The sequence below is a fragment of the Camponotus floridanus genome, unplaced genomic scaffold (genome assembly GCF_003227725.1).
Source record: "Camponotus floridanus strain SB8 unplaced genomic scaffold, Cflo_v7.5 scaffold78, whole genome shotgun sequence".
NCBI lineage: Eukaryota > Metazoa > Arthropoda > Insecta > Hymenoptera > Formicidae > Camponotus > Camponotus floridanus.
The window spans coordinates 887974-907775 of record NW_020229847.1 but is presented as its reverse complement, the minus strand read 5'-3'; the positions used below and the strand labels follow the sequence as shown (position 1 = coordinate 907775).

Sequence of the window (19802 nt, the reverse complement as noted above, 5' to 3'; positions counted from 1 at the left end):
TTGCAGACTATTGCCTGCGAGCGTATAACGAGCCGAAATTAAGGGGCATTGTGCCCTTAAACAGATTGCACACGTCCGCGCGTAAACGTGACCGTCGGGCCTCGTACGAGGAAAGGGAATTCGTATGATAAGACGAGGAGAGGAGACCTACGCTATGGGACGACGGTGACGAAACGAGAACGGGGAGAGAGAAACGTACACGTAGCACTCAGCCCCGTGTGTTTGCCTACACGGAAATCCTCTCTAACGGATTCTAACGCTCGACCGAGTTTGCGCTTTTTCATCTTCGGCATTCGGACCGATGACTTTCGCCGTCAGAATTTATCTCTTCGCCGTATATATGTCTACGAGCAATGATGTTCGGAAATCATCTCTGGTGTCTCTTTCGATAAATAATTATATATTTCGAAAAATATGGAAATGATGGAGAATTTTATGAAATATACTGCGTAGTGTAATTCTCTATTTTATCTTAAAAATGTGTGTTTTATTTCTTTCATTCTTAGAATTATTATTAATTTTCAAGATATATAAAGATATATAAAGATATATATTCAAGATATGTTTTAAAATATTTTGTTATAAAATTTTGATGAAAAGTAACGTATGAATATCCTGTTTCAGGCTATGGAAGCAGCTTATCAAAGACAGCATTGGACACGCACAGCCATCTCAGGCAGCCTGGTATGTAGTAGGTAGATATTTTTGAGAAGTTAAAGTGCTACCCTCTCATGCTACCCTATCTAATTTTGCCTCTGATTCAATATTTAAAATGGATTCTAATCTATCATTCTTGTTAAATTAGTTTAACTAGAAAGAACTAAGAAATTAGTTTTGGAGAAAAATATCGTGTTATAATGAAATCATATATATTAATAGAAAAATCATATATTGCACAAAATATGTTATAGTTAAAGCGCTACCCTCCCATACTATCTTATCTGATTTTGCCTCTGGTTCAATATTTAAAATAGATTCTAATCTATCACTCTTGTTAAATTAGTTTAACTAAGAAATTAGTTTTGGAGAAAAATATCGTGTTATAACGAAATCATATATATTAATAGAAAAATATCATATATTGCACAAAATATGTTATATCTACGATATATCTGAAAATCAGATGTGTAACAAAATGCTTATTAAATTATGATCAGTAAAAAGTAACCAGTATTTTACAAAATAGAAGGAACAAAATAATATGAAATGAAATAAATCATGAATAAAACTATTATTATCTATATTTGACATTATTTGTTAAAAACCGCTTTTTATCAATACCATATAAAAATATAGAAGCAAAATTTTCATGCATAATTAAATGCATAGTATATTACAAATAATCCTATTCCCAAATTTGTTAATTAAATAAAGTCAACAAATCCAGATATATATATTTCTTAAATAAAATTTTAACAATTTTTTTAATATGAACTTTTTTAATTAAATTACTTTAAAACATTTATATTTTGAACGTATTAAATGAACGTACTGATAATATTGATGATAAAGTTTATTTTAGATAATATGTGATTCGGGGTTGAATATTCCAAACAGAATTCTACTTATAATTGTGTGTGAATAGTATGCATAAATATTATATCATTACACGTGTCTTACAATTTCTATCGTAAAATTAAAAAGAAGACATTCTAGTTTTATAAATAATATAGATAAAATACATTGGGCAAATGTTTTCTACATTACACGAATTAAATTATACGTAGAATATTGTTCCGAATTATGAATTGTAAATTGTCTAAATCTAAAAAAAAGTGAAAAGAGAGATTTACTTACATGACAGTCGAACAAGGTCACTGTTACTTTGCGCTTCATCGATTCCTCAAAGTCTCGGGCCGCGACGAGAAAAGAGCCTGGAACCCTTGGGCGTAGTCGCGTCTCAGTATTTCTCCCAGTCGATTCCCTCGTTCTCGGCAGATAAATGGGTGTACCGCGCCCCTTCCCATTATTAACTTGTAAGTGAATTACTGTTCGATCGAAAGGCGATCACTACGGCACGCATTCAGCGGATTCATCGGGCGAAACGACCTTTGAGGTCCGGCAATTCGGAATCCGTCCCCATCATCCGCGTCTGTCCCCTCTCATAATCGCTCGGCTTGTATTTTTATGGGGTCCGTCTTGGAGTTCTTTTTTTTTTTGTGTCAGGACTCTTCTTTCAGACCGTGAAAGTCATTAAATCGGGACAATTTTGGTTCTCTTCATTATAAAGTCCGTTAAATTTTTCCTTCATGCAATTGAAGTAGTCTCGTGCACACTGATTAGATTTATTGTTAATGCAAATTTTCGGATTCTCGAGAGTTTCTTGTTATCTGTAAATTAATAAAAACATCTTTTTCTATACTTGTTTATTTTATTAGCAAAATAGAAAATATATAAAATATAATTCTAAAAACTCTTTTTGTAAAATAAACTTTTTTTTATTATTTTTTCATTTTTTGTTATCATATCATTCAGTGCTTTACAGAACTTTAAAAATTCTGAATTATAAATAAGTTTTGAAACAAGGGAAAATTTTACGGTTTCTAATCTATTGTATTTTTTCTCACATTGCATTTTTATCATAAAAATAAAAATCGATATTTTGAATTGCACGACTTCGAAGGTTTAGAAGACACTCGTGTCACCCTTTGAGCCACTCCGTCAGTAGTTTCTCAAATTGAAATTATTATGATCCAAATGAATTCTATTCTATTGTAGGATTGCGATTATGTTCTTTTGTACGACTGTAGAGCCCTTCATGTCTGAACGTCGGTGATGACGCATTGTAAAGCTTTTAAAGGGCGATACAGAGACCCTTGAAAAACAACTATGTAATAGATAGGTATATTCTGTTACATGCAATTGTGAAAAATTTTATCATTTGCTCTCACTTGCAATATGAAAACAAATGTTTATTGACACAGATTACACACATATTTCACGAAACACTTTAATCGTAATAAACGAAATATTACAGAATGGAGCAACAATAAGATCAAGTTTCAATGTTGATTAAATTCGTCTCCATTATACTGTATATTTGTCACTTATAATCTCGCAAATTTTTCCATTTGTTATAATACAATATGATATAAAATGACTATTGCAAAAGCTTGTACAAAAATCTTTCATTGAAGAATAAAAATACTTACACCGATCAAATTTGATCGCGCGGAAACAACAGCAGAATCGTGAAAGTAATATATTTTCTGACTTAATTAATATGTTAATTAAGTAATGTAATAATATAAGATGAATGCTGTGACGAAGTACTGAATTTGTTGTGGCCAGCAGATCCTTATCAAATGTTCGGGGCGACGAGCAGTCGACTCGCGAGCTCCGGTTCCGGTCAGATTCAACTCTGGCAGTTTCTACTCGAGCTTCTGTCGGACTCGAGTAATGCCGCGTGCATCACGTGGGAAGGAACTAACGGCGAATTCAAGTTGACCGATCCCGACGAGGTGGCGAGACGATGGGGCGAGAGGAAGTCTAAACCTAATATGAATTACGACAAATTGTCGAGGGCTCTAAGGTGAGTCTTTGAGATGACGATTGCGAGTTTCTTCAGGGACGCTCACGTTTACGGTGACGAAAATGCGCGACGCGGCGCATTTTTCTACAAACGTCAAATGGAAAAGCTATTAACGAGCTATCATTTATGTTTTGACGAAGTTTCGGGGAGAAAGTAAATTCGTTCGGTATATGTACGGTCGGATGTTCCACGCGCGCGTGTATGTGTCGGTGTTGTCGGGGGGTGGCAAACGGGGGAGAAATTTCAATCACCGACAGTCAAACCGACGGCAGACGCGGCTATTATTTTTCCATCAGATCCACTGATTATATTACGCGATTGCTCTTTTTAGCGTCCCTTCGTTCATCGTGTAAGAACTACTGAACAGATGAATAGATTCATTTTTAACGTCGAGGATTTTTAAGTTGAAGATGCCGAGTTTGGAATTCGGTATTTCTTAACGCGGAATTCTTTTGAATATACAATAAAATATTTAAAAAAACGACATATGAATGTAACAAAAAATATGTGATATGTAATAAAAAAATGTATACATGATATTTATCTCATGTAGCAACTAAATAATAAATTGATTGATTCATACTTTACTATTTATTACCAGAGATATATAATTTTGTTATATTAATTGATTTTATCAAAATTGAAACATGATTTTTTGAAAATAAAATGAGAAATGAAACTTTATTTTATTTTAATGTAATGAATACATTTTTAAGTCATAATGAAAACTAAAGATTTGATATGATTTTTCATTATTAAATAGCAAATTTATTGATATATATAATAGCATATTTGATGATATTAATATTCTCGTGATACGTAGATATATATGTATTGATTCATATTGCTTCTTAAGACTCAATTTTTTAAAAATATAAATTATTCTTTTAACAACTAATTATATTTGTTACGTAAATTGAAAGTAAACTTTTTCGAGAAGCAGAATGTTACTCTCTAGAAACTAGATCCGGTTATTGCTCATGAAGGGAAATCAGAACGGAGGATCGGTCTGTTTGCAGGTATTATTACGACAAGAACATCATGACGAAGGTTCACGGCAAGAGGTACGCGTACAAGTTCGATTTCCAGGGTCTGGCAGCCGCGACGCAGCCGGCGGCGGCCGATCCGGCGGCGTACAAGTACCAGAGCGAGCTGTTCATGTCCGGTTACGGTCATGCCAAGCTGAACCTGATGCCGCCGCCGGCGGCGTCGGTCTCGGTTTCCGTTCCTGGCGGCCTCTTTCAATCGGCATCGAGCTACTGGTCGACGAGCCCGGGCGCCAACTTGTATGCCGGCCATCACACGGCCTCCGGACACGTGCCACCTCATCTCGGCACCTATCCGCATTACGCATGACCCGCCGCCGAGCACTGGGGCGCCCTGGGCACGCCGCGTTGAAACATTTCTATCGAAAGAGTACGAGCCGTTGCTGCCACGTTGTCGGCGACAACGTGTGTAATCGTAAATTACACAGTCTTTTATTCCCCCCCGGCCCCCCCCGGAGGCTCGGACCGCACATTGCTTCAGGTATTTGCACGAATCTGTCCATTCTGCGTATGTATCCATTCTTATTGTCTTCTTTTAATGAATGCGAACATGGCGGAAGGGTAGGCGATTTGGCAAATTTATTTTCCCCTTTTTTCATCCAATTCGTAGATTATTTATCTTGAAAGGAAATTCGTTTGCACCGACCAGCACTGATGAATAATTATGTACAATCGTCGATCACGAGTAGATATACAGCTTTATAATCGACACGTAAGTAGTAAATGACAATCACGAAATAGTAAGAGAAAAGGGTAACCCGGTCAAAGTGACGCGCATACAGGAATTTATTAATAATATAGTACTTTGCTTTAAATAAGATTTTTAACAATTCTGATAACAATAAGTTAAAATGCTATCAAAGGAAAATATTGAGTAAAAGATTCAAATTAAGAAGAAAGATCTATGTGCTAAAATATTCTTAATCTTGTGCTACACTTATGATACAAATATCGACAATGAAATAAGCATAGCGTCTTTTCAATTTTATTAGCAGTATAGTGCAACTGCTTCTTCACACTTATTTGTTAAGTAATTAAAAGAAGAAAGACATGAATGCGCGAGGCGTGCATATTTGTGTATAAAACATTGATATTTAAGACGCGTTTGGACAGATTTAATGTCTAAAATCCTACATGCGATACAATCGCCCCAATAAAGTGTGCAGTACACTGTTGAAAATTTTTCGATGCAATACCTAAGCAACGCGTCGTAATCAGTGATTACTTATGCACCGCCTTATATATGTATAGAGGCGACGATTTTACGTAATGAGTACTTTACGGATTCTGATTCGCCGCGGCCGATGGGGTGCGCTTCAAAAAAAAAAAATTATTATTGTAAGAACGTTGTACATATACAGTATAATGCATTACGTTAGTAACACAGGGTGTGTGCATCCGTGAGATAATTCGCATGAATCTTTTTACCGTTACTGCTGTGGTGTCACTTTGTAAGAGACACGTGCGCATCGAAAGAACGTGCTCTCGAAAATTTTCTGACTCTGTGGGTTTTTTTTTTTGATAGGTGAAATCAATTCTAATAATTTCTTGCCAAATATCGATACCAAAGAAAATTAGTTCTTCTTTATAATTTGCTAGTAACATATTTTAAGTAATAGAACATGTAATTTAACAAAAAACCTTGTTAGAAAAATCTTGTATTTCTCTTTCGATTTTTTCTTTTCTTTTCTTTCATTTTTCATCTTATCTAGTCATGCATTTCATATTTCTTTATCTAAGTGTTTTATGCAGATGTCATTTTACGGAGTTACTTTATTTCCGAGAATAAAATAATAAATAATTGATAACGGCGGTAAAATGAATATGCGAAATCGTTTGGTCCAAAAGGAAACTCACGAATAAGAAGCCGATAAAATTTCACGAGTACTATCGGCGTTTACGATTGGACTGAATCGAGCATGTGTACATCGAAATAAAACGTCACCCCTCACATTTATATAAAAGTCGTGCATCTCGATTTCAAGAACGGGGCTTCGCGATCGCTTGTTCGCGGAATGTATTCATGTTCGATTCAGACCAAAGCTAATAAGCCCCATGTATCATAAATTCTTTTAACTTATTTGTTACGTGAGAAATGGGTAGAGACGCTACATAGGAATGAATCGAGCGACGAGCGTGCGAGAAACGATTATCGAGCGCATATAGTGTTTATACGGCTACGTTATTCGTCAGCATATGTCGGTGGTTCACTTAAGCGTGATTCGCGCTCGTTCCTTTGACGTAATTTTACAACGAAACCGCGTTACCGTACACCCTCATCATCCGTCATCGTGAGATATGTAGACGATAATCAGAAAAGTACAACGTTTAAGTCATATCAATCGACGGCACACGCAAATCAGAATCGAACTTTTACGCCATCCTTTTTAGAATCACGTGAGATATGTGGCCGCTCTACCCATGTCGATATAAAGGATGGATTGCCGAAACCGAATTCGATCAGACGGAGCATGCAAACTAAACGCATGCTGTAATTCGGAGCAAGGGTTGTCGTATCACATGTGAGCGCATAAATAACACAGCTGTTTCTAATCTAATCTCGAAAAAGAAAGAGGAAAAAGAGAAAGAAGTCTTTCGAGATATATAATTTAGAAATAATTACATGTCGAGTATCGGAACATTAAATCTTTCTGTTTAACATTAAGAATATCATATTAGCTAGAAAAAGTATATTGTGGATTTCTCAAGAAAAAAAAATTATCATTCAATCTCTCTAATAACTTATTCGAAATTAAAAATAAAGTTCATAAATTATATTTTATTATCAATCTTATTATCAATCACAAAATGATTTGAAAATCTACTTGTTGAATCTACTGTCGATAATTAATTAAGATCATTTAAAAATAAGGAAAATGTTTTCATTTGTAATATATAATCTATTTTATTTGAATGCTTAATCTTGTCATTTTGAATTTAAATCTTTTTTCTAATTATAATAATAATGTATGAATTGAAATGAAAAGCAAAAGTATAAATGGAGACTTTAAACATTCGAATAAAAATGCAAAATCTCTATTATATTTTGAATAAAGTAAAGCAAAACAATTGATTAAATATGTCTAAAGTATCTGACATTATAAATGCATTAAATCAGAATTGATAATGAAATCTCGATTTATAAATAGATTAAATCACACAATTTTTTTCTAATTGGCATTGCTTATCATTAATCTTTCCCCGATAACGTAAGTACTGTAATGCATTTAAAAGTTTTTAAAAGTCAGAAACATTAAAGATAAAATAACGTCCGATCTACAACTTTGGGAAAACGAAGAGAGGTACGATTTTCCTTTGCAAGATGGTCAACGCATTATTTTTATCGATTTAATCGCGTGTCGGCAGTCCGTCCTCGAAAAAAAAGGCGTACCTTGTGTCGAAGAAGCGTAACTCCTTAAGATGTGTACCATATTACTCATAAGTGAGACCTTAAGCATTCCTAGAGTAATTTTAAGCGATTAGCGCGGCCCTTGGCGCGACCCATGGGACCGATCGTGCGATCGGCACCGCGACGGGGAACGATATCCAGCAGTTTCCGGATCGGTCCGGAGGGGTCGTGAGCGTGAAGGGCGCTCATGTAGATAGGGTGTTTTCATGTGTAGCGTAGGCGTGTAGAAAATTTAGTCTTAGCGGGAGAATGCGACGAAGAGAGGATGCCGAGGATGACGAGAGCGTTGCGTATATATGTGTGTATGTATTATGTATGTATACAAGATTCGCGCGCGTGTGTCGAGTGGGCGTGATTTCGAGAATGGAGACGAATAATAATAACTACGATGACTATGATGACGATGACGACGACAGTGATGGATGAACGAGGGACGTGTGTCTGGCGCTAGCGTAGAACGCGTTAGATTAGGTAGATAAGCGATCCTCCCTACATCCCCCCTCTCGAAGACCGAAGGACACTTCGTTTCTCATCGTTAGCGTGATAACGGAACTGGAGAAAGCACAACGGAATAGAGATGAGAATCGCGGGAATCGCGATCCGGGGAGATCGGGGGAGCGCTGTTGTTGTTCTTGTTGTCGTGCGCTTGTATTAAAGTCGCCATGTTCTAATTAAACGTGCCGACGGGGTTGTATCAGTCGTTGGCAAAATCAATGTTGCTCCCATTTCTCTATACATTTACGTTTGCCTTTTTTGATCGTGTACGAAAGAAACATTTATCTAAACGAAGAGACAGAGCGAACAAGGGGGAAACGAAGAGCAATCGAAGAAGAAACGAACAAAAAAAGGAGGGAGATTTTGCAGTTTTTCTCTCCCACCCCTATGCCTTACGTGTGCGTAAACGCGTGTGTGTAAACGAAACCGGGAGTAAAAAAAAAAAGAGACAAAGGGAACGACGCGGAGGCACAAAGAACAAAGTTGCGGAGCGCGATGGAGGAGGAGGAGGAGGAGGAGGATGAAGAAGGGAAGGGAAGGGAAGAGGTACGCGGAGGCAAGATAGGAGAGAAAAATAAGCCGAGCAACACACGGTAGGTCAGTCTTGGTTGCCGGCGGTTGGCGAATTGGTCGGGTTGCCATGGAGAAGAGGGCCGGGAGGGTGTTGTACGGGTTCGGCGAGGTCCGCCCCAACGGGAAACCCCCATTCGGGAAATTCGCGGCGTCGCCACGCCGAACCATGCCGCGGTACCGGAGGTTTAGCTCGGCTTGGCTAATCGATTCTGCTACCAATCAGCGCCCGCGCCGTTCCTCCACATCCTCTTCCACCTCGTTTTCTACCCCTTACCCACCCTCTCTCTCTCTCTCTCTCTCTCTCTCTCTCTCTCTCTCCCTCTCACCTACTCACCCTCTCACCCCCTTCTCTCTCTCTTTCTCTTCGTGGTATTTTGTGTAGCGCTAGCTACGACTACCATCGCCACGAGCTTTACCTAACACCTACGCCACCTCCATACCATTCCTCCATCACCGACTCTACCTTCGTGTGTATCCTTCTTCGACGCCGTTAGCGCTATCAACACCGCCTCCACTTATACGAAATACGCTCCTCCACTCATATAAGCAAAAACCGCCCCCGTTCCATATCTATCTTCTCGTGTATATTACTCGACTTCAAGATGCATATACACCGCGGGCGAATGCAATAATGTATTGTAGAGACTCGTGTCTTCCTCGCGGGCTTCGACGCGGAAAATGAGTTATCCGTTCGCTCTTCATTAATTGAATTGTTCACGCGGGAACGATATTGCAACAAAACGTTACTTATGCAAACTGAACTTTACAAGAAATGAATAGTTAATTATGTTCGACGCTTTAGCTTTATTAAGTTGTGGAATGAGTGGCAACTGATACAGCTTTATGCGCCATTTTACGTGCTAACTATGAAAATAATTGTTCTATCTTTTTCTCATTTATGGTTCTCAAAAATATTATTCCACGATAAAAGTGAAAAGTATGTATCGATTAAAATTGAAATTGCGAAATGTACATATCTCGATTCGAGCTTTTAAACAAGGAAATTGAATTTGTCCTCGCGCATGCTCGAGACAAAATTTTTTAATTTTTAACCGCAATTCTTGTTGCATATGTCACTCGAAATCTCACTATAATTATTCCATTATATATCTCATTTTAGTATAATCAATAATATTTACTTATAATATTATAACAATAACATCTACTATAATAACTATATTCTTTTTTAAAAAAAGGATGTGCATGGGTGAGCGGTAGAACCCTATATATTTTCCATTTCGCATATTTATCTTACTATCGATAACTTTTTCTCTTGAAATCTTACCTTTTATAATCTTCTTTCTACAAACTCTCTTTCTCTTCTAATCTTTGCTTCCCTTCCGCAATCTTACTCTTCTTTTATCAAATTATAATCACTCACTTTAATCTTCTTTAAACTAAGAAATATAAGGATGAGATTGGACCAGTCTTGTTACTGGTTGCTAGGCAACTGCAGAGTTACTAACCATTCTTGTTAATTATTGGCGCCAAAAAACACTCGACGCGCTATCTAGGTATATTATCTGTAAATATCTATTATCATCTATTGGTAAATGATCCGAGAATAATTACAGAGCGCTAATTTTATCTACCGTTTCCTTATCGTGTGGCGATAGGGAGCGAAAACATACATGCATAAGTGAATTTTATTTTAATTTCTCGTAATCCTGACTACCGTTCTTACGCGTGTCTCGCAGATAATCGTATAACGCTGTCGGAAAATGCCAGATAGATGAGAAAAAGATACGAAATGAGAAGTCAATGAACATAGAAGGCGCACATGTGCTTCATTATAAAGAAATGAAAGTTTCTCTCTCTTTCTATCTCTCTTTCTATCTTTCTCTCATGCCACGACACCAATATTTCCACGTAGAGTTGTAAAGGAGTTCTCAGCTTCGGACTGTCATTGATATTTATTGCTCGACCCGGCCGAGGATAACGAAATGTTAAGCGTTATTTAGACGGCAGACGAGTCTCTTTTGGACGTTCGACAACTAATAACGAGAATCAAAATGACTACAAGACACTTAAGTACCGGTAAAAGAAAAATATTTATTTTTTTGTATTCTACAGATTGTGCGCAATATATCATGGTAAATTAACGAGAACATAATTCATTACAAAATTACGCAATTCTTTTTGTTTTTTTTTTTTTAGGATCGGTGCTTCCGCCACTCGTACCTGGAAAAATACGTTTGTATAGTATGCGTTTTTGCCCATACGCGCAAAGAATACATCTCGTGCTGGATGCTAAACAAATTCCGTAAGCATATTTGTGATGCTTTTTTTTTAAATTATATTATCAGGTTTTTTTTTAATTTTTATTTGAAAGAAATTTAAATATGCATATACATACATGCATATATATATATATATATATATATATATATATATATATTCTTTTTTTTCTTATTTAAATTTTTATGATATATATACAAATATATATTCTAAATACATATATAATAATCATAATAATTATATACAATTTTTTAATAATGCTTTACAAAGAATTACTTTATAATGTCTAATATAGAAATATAGTTTAATATAAACTGTTATTACTTTTTAAAATATTAAGCCTCTTCTTTGAAAGGAAACAATTCATAAGTAATTTTTTTAATCGCTAAACATAAATAATTTCATATGTTTACATATGAAATTTTATATATAAATGTATAATCTTTACACATGTTTAGATATGATATTGTGTATGTGAATCTAACACACAAGCCAGACTGGTTAATAGAAAAAAGTCCATTGAATAAAGTCCCTTGCATTGAATTAGAAGGAGGAGAAACATTATATGAGAGCCTAATTATTGCCGATTACCTGGATGATGTATATCCTCAAAATAAATTATATCCAAGTAATCCTTTAGCAAAAGCTAAAGATAAATTATTAATTGATAGATTTAATGCAGTAATAACAACTATATATAAGGTATTTCTTTTAAGTTTGAAAATATATCCTCTTTATTTATCAATGTATTTGTACATTTTGTATGTGTGTGAATTTATTATATTTATTTTGTAGGTATTTTATTTAGGTCCAACACTAGAGCAAGATGTATTTAATGAAGCATTAAATGGTTTAGAACTTTTTGATCAGGAATTGGCAAAAAGAGGAAGTCCCTTTTTTGGAGGAAGCAAGCCTGGTATGTTAGACTTTATGATATGGCCATGGTGTGAAAGAGCAGATGTGATAAGAATTATACGGGGAGAGCAGTTTGTCATACCAAGAGAACGTTTCCTGAGACTGGTAATGAAAATATATATATATATATATAAAATATTGGCAGATAGTGTATAATATTTAAAATGGATTATAATATAAATTCTTATATGATATAGCTTGAATGGAGGAATGCAATGAAAGAAGACCCTGCAGTACGTGGCAGCTTTCTGGATGTTGAAACACACGCCAAGTACATACGTAGTCGTATAGCTGGGACACCTCAGTATGACTTAATAGTTAATAGCTAAAGACAGTGATTCAATTACAAAGGCTATTCCATCTAATAATCTAATAATCTCTTAAGAGAGTTTAAACTTAAGTTTTACTCTCTTGAGTTTGATTCATTACTTCTTTACATAACACTGATTCAATACAACAAATTTTCTATAGCAAAAGTATATACTTGCAAAATTAATGTTTGTGTGCAATATCTAAAATCTAAAATAAGCGTTAACTGTATATGTGCAATATTTAAAATCTAAAGTGTTAACTTTGTGAAAGAAAAAAACATTTATCTTATCATATTAATTGTAATGGTGAACATGAAGATAAAAATTCCTTTTACATAAAATATTGCATACATGGTTTTGTATATTTATTTACTTAGTATACACATATATATATATATATATATATATATATATCACACACACACACACACATATTAGATATGCAAATTGTTGCATATAAACTATATAAATCTAAAATATATTTATATTTAATATATATAAAATTTGATATTGGTAAATTACGAATTGTATAATCATAACTTGATAAGCATATTTTATATAAAATTTATAAAACAGATAATATCGCAATATTTCTCCCCTAATAATATATAATCATTAAATGTTATTAAAAATCATCAGATAAATTCCATAGACAAGAAAACACATTAAAGCTAAACACATCGCTACTATAAAAGATTTTGAATTTTCTTTCCTTAAATTCTGTAATTTTTTCTCGTTTCTCCTAAGAACTTCTTTAACTTCTTTTAATTCGTTTTCCAATCTTTCACGATTGTCTGTAGTAAGTAATTTCGTTCTTAACTTTTTTTCAATTACTTCAACTCTGTATAAAGTATCTTTTAAACTCTCTTCCACGTGTTCCATCTAAAAATATAAATTCAAGCTGTGATCTTGCATAAATTCTTATTCAAAAGATAACATGATAATCAAATTATTAGTACCTTAGTAATCACAGTATCGCTTCGTGTCATTATGTACAATTTTATGTGGACTCTTTATATATTTTCCCACAATATTACTATATAAATAAATATAATTCTTGTGACACTTGCAAAGTAGAATCTTTATTATACAAATAAAGTGTACGATGCACACACGTGTATATGATCAAAGAAAATAAGATAAAGAGAAAGTAAACTAACAACACTATAGCAGAGAGAAGACTGAGATATGTCATGACCCGCCACAATCTGTGCCGAAACTATTAAAACATTTAGTTTCGATAAGTGGCCGATAGGTGGCGACGTCACTAGTCAAATGATTTATTTATTAATTTTCGATAAAAAATGCAATAATTGTTAATTATACGATGAAGCAACGCGAAGCAATTAGGGAGCAATCGTTTTATACCGGATATAATTGCCGAAAATCATTAGAAATATGTTTTTCAGTAAAAATGACCAATTTTGTTTTTTTGCAAATATTAAAAAAAACTATTAATTTTAGAAGAGGAACAATTAAGGAGCAATCGTTTGAGCTATAGTTTATTAAAAATTATGCACTTCCAACGCTAACTTATTTCCGGGCCATGACACCTCTCAGTCTACTCTCTGTAGCGGGATTCTCTACAGTTGGCAGCCCTACGAGATAGGCTGTGCAGCACTGCGCGTATATAAAATAAATTTGAAATCGCTTCTAGCCTAACCATCTTCACGCGATCGACTTTATTTGAATTGCACGACATCGCATCGAATTATGATGCGGCGGCGATTTGTTCGAACGTAATTCGGGACATCGCGATGCTGTATAAGCGTCGAATGAGCACGAATTGTCACGCAAATATGATAAATCACATCTACTCACCGTTCACCGGCTGTTTCACAGGCCGCTCCACTCGCTCGCCTCGGGACGTCCCATTCCGATCTTGATGCACACGATATCATCAACGCGAACGCACGACACTTTATTCGGCACTCCCGATATTCGCTCGCATCCGATAATCATCATCAAGGGCGCAAATAACGCGACGCGACTTCGCTCCATCTTCGCGATCGTGCTATCACTGAATTGTGAAAAATAGCTGTCGCGCACTTTCACCGACATATTATGAAAGTCGCGCGATCATCCTTGGACACTTTCGACACTCTTTCACTCGCGATATTCGTTTAAAAACGGTTAAAAGACGCGAAAAATGCGGACGTACGACGATCCGTGTAACTGCGTATGACTCCGATTCACGTATGACGCGTATGACGTAGCAGTCACGCGCTAACATGGCGGCCGAACCACTGCGCATTCGTTTCTGCGCACTGGTTTGGCCGCCATGTTAGCGCGTGCTGCTACGTCATACACGTCACTGCTACGTCATACGCGTCATACGTGAATCGGAGTCATACGCAGTTACACGGATCGTCGTACGTCCGCATTTTTCGCATCTTTTAACCGTTTTTAAACGAATATCGCGAGTGAAAGAGTGTCGAAAGTGTCCAAGGATGATCGCGCAACTTTCATAATATGTCGGTGAAAGTGCGCGACAGCTATTTTTCACAGTTCAGTGATAGCGCGATCGCGAAGATGGAGCGAAGTCGCGTCGCGTTATTTGCGCCCTTGATGATGATTATCGGATGCGAGCGAATATCGGGAGTGCCGAATAAAGTGTCGCGCGTTCACGTTGATGATATCGTGTGCATCAAGATCGGAATGGGACGTCCCGAGGCGAGCGAGTGGAGCGGCCTGTGAAACAGCCGGTGAACGGTGAGTAGATGTGATTTATCATATTTGCGTGACAATTCGTGCTCATTCGACGCTTATACAGCATCGCGATGTCTCGAATTACGTTCGAACAAATCGGCGCCACATCATAATTCGATGCGATGCCGTGCAATTCAAATAAAGTCGATCGCGTGAAGATGGTTAGGCTAGAAGCGATTTCAAATTTATTTTATATACGCGCAGTGCTGCACAGCCTATCTCGTAGGGCTGCCAACTGTTAAAATGCAATTTCATTGACGCTAAAAAGTAGCGTCAATGAAAAGGCCGCTTAACGTTTGAACGACAAATGTCGTTATATCATTAAATGTACTTATCAATCTCTGATTGATATATATTTTTAAATCTAAAAATATATATCAATCATAGATCGATAAATACAGTTAACAATAGCGATATTTATCGCTCAGACGTTAAGGACCGTCTACAATGACAGTAGCAGTAGGTCGTAGCAGCGTAAGCGAAATGAATCAAATCCATTTCCTACGGATTTCGTGCGTTCTACGGCATACGCAGTCACGGAAGAATTCTACGTTCTTAATTCTGATTACGCGTTCGCCGTAGAACATACATCGTAGCCGTAAGAAATGGATTTGATTCATTTTGCTTATGACTGCTACGATCTACTGCTACTGCTATTGTAGACAGTCCTTTAGAGAATCCCGCTACTGGTGTTGGTGTTATGCTGAGTGTCACATGCTATCCTCTTTATGTTTTTTTATCTGCCATGCAGAAAATTATCAATTTCGCGAGACTTATAAATTGCTATCGCAATAACAAGTCATTCAGTCGACGTTCATCGATATTCAACGAAATCAACATCAACGACATCAAGTCTTTTATCGGTAAAGATCTCTGAAAAGATTTTTCCTTCATTTGTTTTATTAAAAAATTCTGATTTCGTCGCTCAAATATGCGATTAGAATAAAAAAAGTAGTCCTATTATCACGCAACTTTAAGCTGCACTTTCTGGATTGAAGAATAAAAAAAAGGTGTTTCTTTTGTCCATATTTGTCAGTCGAATTCTATTCCAGGAAGTAAATTTTATGGAATGCAAACTTCCACAGAAAATAATAATTATATATTCACGTTTTTCGAGACAAACGCCAGAAAACGAATGTAAAAAAAATATTAAGAAAAATGGGAATTCGTGTTTTATTGCTAAAATTAAAATATAATAATATATAATTGAAAAAAGTTTTAATATATCGATAAATATTATAATCTCGAAAGAAAATGTTGATTTCTATAATATTTTTGTTATTAACAAAGAAAATCATTAATTTTCTAATTTGAATTTTAATTCTTTTTAATTCTTAAAGATCACATATATTATTTTAATCCTATCGATATTTTAACAATAGAACATCCTGAAGATCTTATAATAAAAAGTATATCAATAAAAAATTTATTTTTTAATTTTTATTATACACAGTCATTTTCTACAGATGCAAGAAATATATATAAATTTTTTAAAAATATTTTGAGACAAAACTGATATGTAACTCGTATATGATTAAGACACTACAGATGAAAACAAATGTAATCTAAAAACATTAAATATATCTTTATGTGTAGCTTTAAATCTGATTATCAGATAATATATGCAGTTGATAAACTATCTTTGTAATAAAATTTTTATTAAATAGATCATGGCTTCAAATGGAGTGCCTGAAACTAGAGGTTTTGCTACCAAAGCTATTCATGCAGGACAAAATCCATTACAGTGGAATCATGGTTCACTTGTGACACCTTTGGTAATGTCCACAACATTTCAGCAGGATAGTCCAGGTCAGCATAGGGTAAGCTCAAAATACATGAATAATTCACTAAAATTTATCTCTAACTCGATACATAGCTCTTAATTGATAGCAATTGGTCTTTTTTATTCTATCATCAGCATCAATTGTAGCTAACAAATTGTATGCAATATTTTGTTTTCAAAAAAATATAATATATGTATAACAGCATTTTAATTTTAATTAAGGGCTACGATTATGGTAGATCTGGCAATCCAACACGTGATGTGCTAGAGACATGCCTGGCTGCTCTCGAAGAGGGGAAACATGGTATTACCTATTCATCTGGTTTAGGTGCAGTAACTGGAATTACTTCTTTATTGCAAAAAGGAGATCATCTTGTCGCTGGAGATAATCTTTATCATGGAACTAGCAATTATATTGAAAAATGTTTAAGCAATCATGGTATCACATATTCCCTTGTAGATGTGACTAAAGTAGAGAATGTTATAAGTGCAATACAACCAAATACAAAGGTTAAATATTATTCTCTTTCTTACTTTGCTTTTGAATTTAATTTTACTTTAAGTATATATTATTATATACATGGAATTTTTAACATTTGATTTCATTTTTTTTTGTATTTTGCATAATATACAGATGATATGGTTGGAATCACCAACAAATCCTTTATTGAAACTTGGAGACATTAAAGCTATTGCTGATAGCTTAAAGTCTCGTCGTCCAGATATTATTCTAGTCATCGATAATACATTCTTGACACCCTATTTTCAGGCAAGTTCAGCTCACAATTTTTTGAAAAAAATATTTAATGTATATAAATAGAAACTATATGATATATAAAAATATACTTTTTTAAAACAGAAGCCACTTGAACTTGGTGCTGATATATCTATGTATTCGCTAACAAAATATATGAATGGCCATTCAGACATCACTATGGGAGCTGCAATTACGCGCCGAGATGATCTCGCGGAAAAGTTACGATTCTTTCAAAACGGTAAATACTTCTAAGTAATACTTAAAAATGTTTTTGAAAGTTTTATATAACATGTTTTTGGAATCCAGCTGTGGGTATTGTTCCATCGCCCTTTGACTGCTCTATGGTCATCCGCAGCTTGAAAACACTCGAACTTAGAATGCAACAACACATGAAAAACGCCTTGGCAATAGCAAAATTCCTGGAGTCTCATCCTTGCGTCGAGCGAGTGTTTCATCCTTGTATATATACATTCTTTTTTCTTTATCTCTATTATATAACAAGATGCTTTAATACTTATTTAATATCTGATAAAATATTTGATAAAATATCTAGATAAGGCACTCGTATCGTTGTAGATCTCCCGTCGCATCCACAGCATGAGTTGGCGCTCAAACAAACAACTGGACACAGCGGTATGATTTCCTTCTATTTGAAAGGTGATACAGAAAAGTTTTTAAAAGCATTAAAGGTCTTCACTTTAGCCGACTCATTAGGAGGATATGAGTCGGTGATTAAATTACCGTAAGTACACAAAATTAATTGACATTAAGTATTTATATACGTATTAATAAATTTTTCTTACATAGATACAGTATGCCGCCTGCATCTCTACCCGAAGATGTGCTAATTGCATTAGGTATAACAGATAAATTGATTCGATTATCTGTCGGTATCGAAACGGAACAGGATGTCGTAGCCGATATCAAACAAGCGTTAGCTGCTTGTGAATAAATTAACAAACGTAATTGAATAACTATAATAATGTATATATATTCTAATTTGTATATACTAATTTTGATAATGTAGAATGGATGTATAGACCTTTACACATACATTGTCATAGATTTTTATATGCAAATACTTGCTACGCGTTTTATAGATTAAGTTAGGTTATTGAACTGTATCGCGGTTCGACATATCAAGCAATCAAGCGAATCGGCAAGGATTATTCGACTAAATAAATCGTGCACAATAATAGGCAACATGTTGCGTTCTCTTTTTGTTTTCTTTTTCAGCAGCGGCAATCAGCAACAGCAGCGAACAAATATTTCGATTTCAATAATGCTTGATAATTATCTATATATATATATTACAAAATATATATATATATATAAATTAAAAAATATAATTATTTATTAAAATATTTATAAAAATATGATTATTTATTAATTTATTTGGAATAATTTTAATCTCTCATCATGGATTAATGCTACACTAATTAATGCAGAATTTAATTAGACTTATGTATTAGGAATATTAATTAAATTTTTATTTATCGCTTTTTATTTTATATACTGTATTATATTTGTATACTATATTATATAATATAAATATCTCTCATTATAATAGGGATAAGATTTTGAATACTTTTATTGAGAGATATTACTTTTAATATCTTCAATATATTTCTGATTATGAGTGGCTAAGGATAAAGGTTTTTAAAATAGGTAATTGTATATCTAAACAATACTTAGACATTTCAATATTTCATTGTTAATAATTATAAATATAATTTGTTTCACACATAATTTCATTCAGTGTATTATACAGAGAATAATATTTGATCGCTGATGATTGGAAAGTTTCAAATTACAATCCTATCAAGAGAGATGTATATCATAATCTTACAATTAACTTATTCACAAAAAATCAAATGTATAATTCACTACTTTATTGTTATCTATCTTGCTAAAAGATAGCATCAGCATTAATATTTTTCATTCGTTCAGCGATTATAAAAACAATCAAACAATATTTAAATCTAGTTTCAGGCGATAAATAAAACATTAATAGAGGATAACAAAATAAATAAA

The 19802-nt window shown here is 34.5% G+C and overlaps 4 protein-coding genes across 6 annotated transcripts in view; 3 read left to right on the top strand and 1 right to left on the bottom strand.

The window, feature by feature from the left end:
• LOC105253292 (transcriptional regulator ERG homolog) overlaps positions 1-6192 on the top strand; it is a 52438-nt gene extending 46246 nt beyond the window's left edge. For 2 of the 3 annotated variants that reach the window (XM_025414146.1, XM_025414145.1), the window contains exons 4-6: positions 625-684; positions 3292-3532; positions 4552-6192. In XM_025414146.1, coding sequence (XP_025269931.1) covers positions 625-684; positions 3292-3532; positions 4552-4888 — 638 coding nt within the window. In that variant the 3' untranslated portion in view covers positions 4889-6192. The remainder of the gene's footprint in view (positions 1-624; positions 685-3291; positions 3533-4551) is intronic. The other variant, XM_025414147.1, reaches the window with a different exon arrangement.
• Positions 1-14380, bottom strand: part of LOC105253291 (protein SCAI) — a 77975-nt gene extending 63595 nt beyond the window's left edge. Inside the window, exons 1-2 of the mRNA XM_025414144.1 lie at positions 14341-14380; positions 1798-2330 (exon numbers count right to left, since the gene is read on the bottom strand). The gene's annotated coding sequence lies outside the window, so the exon portion shown is untranslated. The remainder of the gene's footprint in view (positions 1-1797; positions 2331-14340) is intronic.
• On the top strand, positions 11017-12889 carry LOC105256274 (pyrimidodiazepine synthase). Its single transcript, XM_025414148.1, has 5 exons — positions 11017-11092; positions 11213-11318; positions 11752-11995; positions 12089-12313; positions 12406-12889. Exons 1-5 carry the CDS (start codon positions 11068-11070, stop codon positions 12535-12537), a joined length of 732 nt encoding a protein of 243 aa, XP_025269933.1. The 5' UTR covers positions 11017-11067; the 3' UTR covers positions 12538-12889.
• A 1337-nt stretch (positions 14381-15717) lies between the features above and the next one.
• LOC105256273 (putative cystathionine gamma-lyase 2) lies at positions 15718-18971 on the top strand. The gene is made up of 8 exons (XM_011266049.3): positions 15718-16091; positions 16896-17048; positions 17234-17521; positions 17646-17780; positions 17871-18006; positions 18075-18227; positions 18345-18510; positions 18576-18971. Exons 2-8 carry the CDS (start codon positions 16899-16901, stop codon positions 18718-18720), a joined length of 1173 nt encoding a protein of 390 aa, XP_011264351.2. The 5' UTR covers positions 15718-16091; positions 16896-16898; the 3' UTR covers positions 18721-18971.
• The last annotated feature ends 831 nt before the right edge of the window (positions 18972-19802 follow it).

Coding starts and splice junctions, on each gene's coding strand:
- LOC105256274 (XM_025414148.1), top strand. CDS start 11,068: ATGACTACAAGACACTTAAGTACCG. Junction 11,093..11,212: donor TACAAGACACTTAAGTACCG/GTAAAAGAAAAA, acceptor TTTTTTTTTTAG/GATCGGTGCTTCCGCCACTC. Junction 11,996..12,088: donor TAATAACAACTATATATAAG/GTATTTCTTTTA, acceptor TTTATTTTGTAG/GTATTTTATTTAGGTCCAAC.
- LOC105256273 (XM_011266049.3), top strand. CDS start 16,899: ATGGCTTCAAATGGAGTGCCTGAAACTAGAGGTTTTGCTACCAAAGCT. Junction 17,522..17,645: donor CAATACAACCAAATACAAAG/GTTAAATATTAT, acceptor CATAATATACAG/ATGATATGGTTGGAATCACC. Junction 18,511..18,575: donor GAGTCGGTGATTAAATTACC/GTAAGTACACAA, acceptor TTTCTTACATAG/ATACAGTATGCCGCCTGCAT.